This window comes from Pristis pectinata, chromosome 17 (assembly GCF_009764475.1).
Source record: "Pristis pectinata isolate sPriPec2 chromosome 17, sPriPec2.1.pri, whole genome shotgun sequence".
Taxonomy (NCBI): Eukaryota; Metazoa; Chordata; class Chondrichthyes; order Rhinopristiformes; family Pristidae; genus Pristis; species Pristis pectinata.
In genome coordinates this window covers 30,466,427-30,474,862 of record NC_067421.1, presented here as the reverse complement: position 1 = coordinate 30,474,862, position 8,436 = coordinate 30,466,427, and the positions used below count along the sequence as shown (strand labels likewise).

Below are 8,436 nucleotides of genomic sequence, written 5' to 3'. Positions count from 1 at the left end.
GGTGTGTGTAAAGGAATAGGAAAGCAGCATTTTACAGTATAAATTGAAATAGAGGTAAGAAGATTTAAGACTGACATCGAGAGTGAGAAGGCCAGAGGCGGGAAAAGAGATTATTTATCAGATCTTCTATCTTGGAAAGTGAGCCTTGTTCTTAGGTTGAATATTCTTTGTATATTTAATTTCTCCAGCTCAGCAGGTTCTCTATGTTAAGTATTCTATTGGTGATGTAATTATGGACTCCTGCTATGACAGCTGTTTTGCTGCTTAAACAAGAATGATGTCATAGGACAGATTTCTCAGGGAATGTGTATCCTCAGTTGCATTTGTGTGATCTAGCTGCAGAATATCCCTCTCTGGTTGAATGACTGCAGACACTTTTCTGTGGTTCACTGAGCACTGGTTTTTGGGGATAAATTTCCATAAACCTTTCTGTCCTCACAAGCAACAGCCATGAGTCTTTATGCTCAGTATCTAGGTACATGAAGCAGGTCCAGAAGTTGAACACAGAATCCTCAAAATTATATTCTGCTTTCTTGATCTTCCTTGACTTGTGGCTAAATATTTCTGAAGCAAATGTGGGAGCAATGGTATACAGGATTTTATGATAGTTGTCAGCCTATTAATGTTTGGAATGATAGTAAATAATGGTTGCTGAGCTGGAGGTTAACCTGACATAGTGACTCAACTTCCACAGAATCGCTGCTGTAGCTCTAGATTTTTATTGGCTCGTGATGGTATGTTAGAAAACAATTACTGAGTGAAAGATAATTTTGATTACTGCTCATCAGACATTCATTGAAACTGTATGGGATGCAAGAATTTGAACAATCTTTGGCCCATATGTCAGATTTTTTTCCCCTCTTAATGTGGAAATCTGAATGTTTATTCCCCGGCTATTCTGCAAGCAAATTTTTCATCTCGGTGACAGTTCCTCAAGAGCATTTCCCCCATCATTTACTTAACTGAGCTGTGTGGATAAATTGCAGTGCATTGTGTTTGCAAATATTCCCACAGCACAGCACACTGTAAATGTATTGAATGATGAACAATGCTTTTAGGCTGTTGCAGTTATTTTAATAGATCATACTAATTTTACATGTTTGATAGTATAGATATGGGATTGAACTAGAAGCTCTTTAACAATCAAGATTTATAACTTATGTATAGAATAATTAACACTCAAGAATCATCAGCAGGTCAAAACTAATTGAGGGGACTGTCTACACTGATCTGTGCCAAATATGCTTCAGGATATCAAGACCAATGTGAGGCAAAAGAACAGTGCTCATCTCATCCTACCTACTCTTTATCTTCTGGTGTTTGAGAAAACACAGTCCGTTCACTAAAGTTCTAAACATCCTTTTTTTTTTAAAAGTCCTTATTTATAAAGTTCTCTTCTTGGTCTCTGGGCACTTTTCAATTAATGAGTTATTTTTGAATTAGAATCATTTTATCAACATTGGCAAGGAAGTAGATCATTTGGACATTCGAGTCTTTGCTGGCTTCAAGTCTGTGCTGCAATACATTCCACATAGTCCTATTCTTGTGTCCTTTCCTGTATTTCTGAACATTATTTTCCCTCAAGCATGTATTCAATTTCCTTTGAAATCCCTGACTGTTTCTGCCACCCTTGCAGGCAGTGAGTTTCAGGTTAAAACCTCTGTCTGCATGAAATAATTGTGCATCACCTTGTGGCTTTTGTGAGCCCTGAGGCCATCCATTAATAGGGACCGCTTCTGTTTAGCCTTCCTAGAGCCTTTTGTGATCACATACACATCCATCAAATCACCACTCGTAATCTTGGAAACTTGGCAACCAATTCACACATCGCTGCAAAAGAGAAATCTGAAGCATTTGCAAGAATCTTCAGCCAGAAGAGTGAGTGGATGATCCATCTCTGCCTCCTCCAGTGGTCCCCAGTATGATAGATGCCAGTCTTCAGCCATTTCAATTCACTGCATGTGATATCAAGAAACGGCTAAAGACATTGGACACAGCAAAGGCTATGGGCCCTGACAACATTCAGGCAATAGTACTGAAGACTTGTGCTCCAGAACTGGCCGTGACCGTGGCCAAGCTGTGTCAGTACAACTGCAACACTGGTATCTACTCAACAATGTGGAAAGTTGCCCAGTTATGTCCTGTGCATAAGAAGCAAGACAAATCCAACCCAGCCAATTACCACCCCATTAGTCTATTCTTGTAGTGATGGAAGGACTAATCAATAGTGCTATCAAGCAAAACTTTCTTAGCAACAACCTGCTCACAGAAGCTCAATTTAGGTTCTGCCAAAGTCACTCACCTCCTGATCTTATCATGGCCTTGGTCCAAAAATGGACAAAAGAACTGAACTCCAGAGGTGAAGTGAGAGTAACTGTCTTTGACATCAAGGTAGCATTCGATTGAACATGGCATCAAGGAACCCTGGCTAAACTGGAGCCAATGGGAATTAGGGGGAAACCCTCCACTGGTTGGAATCATACTTAGCACAAAGGAAGATGGTTGTGGTGGCTGGTGGCTGCAGGACATTTCTGCAGGAGTTCCTCAGGGTAGTGCCCTTGGCCCAACCATCTTCAGGCTGCTTCATCAATGATCTTCCTTCAGTTGTAAGGTCAGATGTTCGCTGACGATTGCACAATATTCAGCACCATTTGTGACTCCTCAGATAATGAAGCAGTCCACAACCAAATGCAGCAAGACCTGGACAATATCCAGGCCTGGGGTGACAGGTGGCAAGTAACATACACGCCACACAAGCGCCAGGGAAGGACAATATCCAACAAGAAAAAATCCACCCCACTGAATCCTCTCCTAGGGGTTACCATTGACCAGAAACTGAACTGGAGTAGCCATATACAAAATGTGGTTACAAGAGCAGGTAGGAGGCTAGGAATCCTGTGGTGAGTAACTCCCCTCCTCATGCCCCAAATCCTCGCCACCATCTACAAGGCTCAAGTCAGGAGTGTGATTGAATACTCTCCACTTACCCGGATCAGTGCAGTTTTAACAATACTCAAGAAGCTTGACACCACACAGGACAAATCAGTCCACTTGATAGGCACCCCATCTACAACCAGTCACTCACTCTGTCACTGATGCACAGTAACAGCAGTATGTACCAATTACAGGATGCACTGCAGCAACTCAGCAAAAGTCCTTAACAGTTTCCAAACCCACAACCTCTATCAGATAGAGCAGCAAAAACCTGGGAACACCACCACCAAGAAGTTGCCCTCCAACCAACCACCATCCTGACTTGGAAAGATATTGTCATTCCTTCATCGCCACTGGGTCAAAATCCTGGAAATCTCTCCTTAACAGCATTGTGAATATACCCACACTTCAAAAGACTGCAGTGATTCAGAAAGGCAGCTCACTACCATCTTCTCAAGGACAACTAGGGATGGGCAATTAAATGCTGGCTCAGGCTGCAAAGCCCACATCCCTTGAATGCATATAAAACAAAACACACAGCAAGCTCCCACAAACAGCCATATGTCAATGGGTTGAAAGAAACTTGCCACCTTGTGGATTAAATCACCTCTTTGTCAAGTCTTGAGGTTGATTGGTTCCACAGAGCTGCAAAGAGTGCAGTGACAAAGAGCATGGCTGAATACAGCCAGATTGGGTAATCATTTTTTGTGACGATGAAGGAGGGATAAGTATTGGTCTGGACACCAGGGCTAACTCTGCTGCTCTTTGAGTTGATGTCTTACTCTTGTTGCTCTGTATTTCAGTTTTTAACTTGCTGGCTCAATTTGCCCATTTGAAGATGTTTTATGATCTGGAAACATCCATTCCAACTTGCATTGATCTCTGAGAATACTAAATGATTAATTGCTTCGAGAGTATTTTCAAATAAAATGTTCATGGTTGCTGGCTATATTTTTGCTTGAGAACTGAGCTGAGAGTGGCATAACAATTGATGGTTTTCCAGTTTTGTCTTGCATCACAGTGGTTCAGTCATACAGAACCAAAGCCTGTAGAGGAAAGTTGCATACATTCACTGATATTCCCTTTTCATTGTTTAAAAAGCTGTGAACTCTGACATTGACTATTAATTCATTCAAGGGTTATTCAAAAGGTCATTTTTTTCAATCATCAGAATATGCATATAAAACCATTGAAAGGGTGTTATTCATTGAAATATTCTGACAGGTTCATTAACAATTTCCACAATTCATGTTTACCGTTTGTTATTTTGGAGTAATATCTTTCTTAATATTAGCTAGGAATCTGATTCATTTGAAGCATTTGATTTGACCAGATGGTTCTCAGTACAGTTAATTTCATTAGGGACTGTTTAGCGTAATTATGACTCTCATTGGTTGCACCAAAAAATACTTGGAAAGACTCTCACATTTTGAGTAATAGATCCAGTCGGCCTTTTGAAGTAGTGTTTGCTGAATGAATTTGAATCTGAAGTTTAAGTGACACAGTGTGACAACCACATGTGAGAAACCTCTTTGTTTTCTCTTTGTGGAGCCTCTTTGTAAAACCTCTTTGTGGAGTGTATTCTGCCTGGAGGTTGGTGACCAGTGGTGTTCCACAGGGATCTGTTCTGGGACCCCTGCTCTTTGTGATTTTTATAAATGACTTGGATGAGGATGTGGAAGGGTGGGTTAGTAAATTTTCAGATGACACAAAGGTTGGTGGTGTGGATAGAGTAGAAGGTTGCTGTAGGTTACAACAGGACATTGATAGGATGCAGAGCTGGGCTGAGGTGGCAGATGGAGTTCAACCTGGAAAAGTGTGAAGTGATACACTTTGGGAGATCAAATTTGAAAGCAGAATTACAAGGTTAATGGCAGGACTCTTAGCACTGTGGAGGAATGGAGGGATCTTGGGGTCCACGTCCATAGATCCCTCAAGGTTGCCACGCAGTTCGATAGGGTTGTTGAGAAGGCGTATGGTGTGTTGGCCTTCATTCGTCGGGGTATTGAGTTCAAGAGCCGTGAGGTAATGTTGCAGCTCTATCGAACTCTGGTTAGAACATAGAGTATTGTGTTCAGTTATGGTCGCCTCATTATAGGAAGGATGTGGAAGCTTTAGAGAGGGTGCAGAGGAGATTTACCAGGATGCTGCCTGGATTGGAGAGCATGCCTTATGAGGATAGGTTGAGCGAGCTAGGGCTTTTCTCTTTGGAGAGAAGGAGAATGAGAGGTGACTTGATAGAGGTGTACAAGATGATAAGGAGCATAGATCAAGTGGACAGCCAGACACATTTTTCCCAGGGCGAAAATGGCTAACATGAGGGGACATAATTTTAAAGTGATTGGAGGAAGGTATAGGGGGATGTCAGAGGTAAGTTTTTTATACAAAGTGGTGGGTGCGTGGAACGCACTGCCAGCAGAGGTGGTGGAGGCAGATACATTAGGGACATTTAAGAGACTCTTAGATAGCCACATGAGTGATAGAAAAATGGAGGGCTATCTGGGAAGGAAGGATTAGATAGATCTTAGAGCAGGATAAAATGTCGGCACAACATTGTGGGCTGAAGGGCCTGTACTATGCTGTAATGTTCTATGTTTCAATTCAATTATTTTTCAATCAAAGTCATTCAGTGAATGCATGAAGACTTTTTGCCATCACCAGACTTTTCTGTTTCTGCAGTAAGCCATAGGCAGTTTTTTTTTGTGTAAAACATTTTTAAGTTCTCAGAATGCTTTGGTTTTCATTGGCATCTTTTTTCTTCTGTGACAAAATGCAGGAATCCTATTGTTAAGCATTACATTCCTTCCCTCAGTTTCCCACCATTCTTTCTGTTCCCCAGTTGGAAGTTTTTCTGGGAGTTTATTAAAAACATACCATTAATTCATGTTAAAGATACCACAAGGATCATGACAACTACTAACTTTGCTCTTCTTTAAGTCATACCTTCCTCTCAAGTGACACTTGTGATAAATTCAAGAAAAAATTTAATTTTTAAAAAAATAGTCCAACTATCTATTGGAAATTTTGAACTGTTTGCTTGATACTTGCTGAATTATAGTGTTTTTTTATTTGCTCTGAACTCTTTTTGCATTAATATTCTTATTGTGTGGATGGTATGCTCTGTTTTTGTGGTTGGTTGAAACATTCTCTTCAACCAAGGAATAAATCTCCTCACACATTAAAATGTTTTGCAGGATTTCTAAAGTTCCTGTTACTTCTTTCTGTCTCTGGCAGTTCCTAAACATGTCAACTGTCACTAATCACTAACTCTTTGAGATGTATGCTATGGCATTGTTTGAATTATGATTTTCAAAAAATTGTCATTTGACTCCAATTTGAAAGTATCATACATGCAGCACTGTGGAAGCAGCATCAAACTGTGTTTAGTAACTGAAGCATAGAGAATGGGAGTTAAATGCTATTAATATTTAAAAGAATTGCTATCATTTGCACTCTTCTTTTAAAAGTTGTCTGTCCTACACAGATTTGACAAACATAATGTGTCCAATTAAAGTGGTTATAACAAGGATTATGTGACTAACTGTATAATGGAAATGTTAAACACAGTTTAACAATTTTTTTTAATAAAAATTCAGAATAGATTTTCACACCATAGTTAGTTATAGCTAAGGACCATTAATAAAAATTACATTGGAATGCTCACAATGGAATTGGAGCATAAGGTAAACTTAATTAGTTGGGTTCTCAAGTATAGCTGGGGTCTAATTGATGATTTGGGCATCAGATTAATAAACTGACAGGAAGTGAGAAATGGGGTTAATAAACTCTGAAAACAGTGGAGATCTGTAGGTTTGGTCCACAACATTCTCTGGCAAGAATATTCACATAATGCCCCTGGAAATTATTTACATTCTCCTCCACTAATACAAAACATTGTTCAAAATAATGTGTTTCTTTGTGCAACTGATGCTTTCACAAGTTTGTAAGTCTTGGGGAGTGCATCGATATATGTAGGAGATCTTGGGGTGTGTATGTTTGGCAGGTTGAAAGTAAGTGATTTTATATTGTTTTTACAACACAATAGTACCATATTCCAAACTGTTTTGCTTGACACTAACAGGATTCCTTGCTGCACCTGGCTCTGTAATGGTATTACAACCATTGAGAGGAGCTTTCCTGCAGTGCTGCTGTTGTGTAAACTTACCCTAAAAGGAAGGTCAGAATATGATGGGCGCACATCTTGTCACGTCCAAATGAGAGCCAAATGGATTTAACAGGGATCTAAAAAATAATAATCTAAGACACCCTAATAGAGTGATAAGGACCTGATTGGGTATATTTTAATCTTTTTCCATTCTGGAAATAATGTTAATTATTGGATGAGTCTGAAATACTGTAATTCCAGGTTCTAGCAGAGAGGTTTGAAAGGAGTTGGGACTGTGCCTTGAGGGCAGGGGTAGATGAAGTTAACCGTAAGGCAAATTGCTGAGATTGGGATTGTGTATGGTGAATTATATAGGAATTAATGTGGGATATTTGGGAGTTGGTATGTTTGGTGATTGGGATTTGGGGTAATAGGAGTAGGAGATTGGTGCAGGATATGGGAAGATAGGGCGTTTAATTGGGAATTAGTTTGTCCAGAGGCAACGTGGATGGAGATTGATGGGGTGTTTCATGGAATTTGGGAGTATTTGATTGGGGTTTGTGGCTGTGTCCAGAGGAGAGATGTGACTTTTGTTGGGGTTTGGGGTACTGGGGTTTAGTGATGTGTCCAGGGGAATTGTGTATGTGGGATTAGGATAGTGCCTGCGGGAGATACGGAGACTGATGCGGTTATTTGGGAATTGGAGCCACATCTGGGGGAGATGCGGATATTTTATTGTGGTCCGTCGTATTTATTGTGGGATTAGGACTGTCTCGGGTGGGGGGAAGGGCATGCGGAGGTTGTTCGGGGCATTGGATTGGGGTGTGTTCGCTGGGGGTCGGGTCGCGTCTGGTCTGGTCGAGTTTGGCAGCGCCGAGCGCTTGTAACTCGGGATTCTGCAGCCATATCCGTTATATCACTGCGCTCCAGAAGGGAGGCTGGTGCCAAGGGGGGAGGGGGTGGTTGGGGGGAGAAAAAAAGTATGTGGAGCAACATGGCGAACTTTTAATAAGGGGGAAAGAAAGGGATCGGAGAGCGAGCGGGAGAGAGAGTCAGTCGGAGCGGAGCCCGAGGAGCTGGTGCCGAGAGTCGATGGCGAGGTTCCCCTGCGCTCGGACGGTTCAGTGAGGCGAGAGCACAGTGAACAGCACCATGGAGGCAGACAGCAAGAGGGAGAAGGTGAGAGAGAACAACTAACCCCCCCACCCAACTAACCCCCCCCCCCACCAACACACAGCTCCCCTTTATTTTTTCTCCCCTCTTTTTGGAGCCCGAGAAATGTTGACAGGGGTGGGGCGAGGAGTTCTCAACTTTTTGTCCTGACTTTAACTTTTCAACGTGCGGCGAATAATGTTCTTGTTTTCAGTGATTCATGTCCACCTCAGTGAATTTTCCCT

At 41.4% G+C, this 8,436-nt stretch overlaps 1 protein-coding gene across 1 annotated transcript in view; it reads left to right on the top strand.

The window, feature by feature from the left end:
* Positions 1 to 8,042: 8,042 nt before the first annotated feature.
* Positions 8,043 to 8,436, top strand: part of LOC127579325 (tetratricopeptide repeat protein 28-like) — a 603,896-nt gene continuing 603,502 nt past the window's right edge. Inside the window, 1 exon segment of the mRNA XM_052032043.1 lies at positions 8,043 to 8,218. Coding sequence (XP_051888003.1) covers positions 8,192 to 8,218 — 27 coding nt within the window. The 5' untranslated portion in view covers positions 8,043 to 8,191.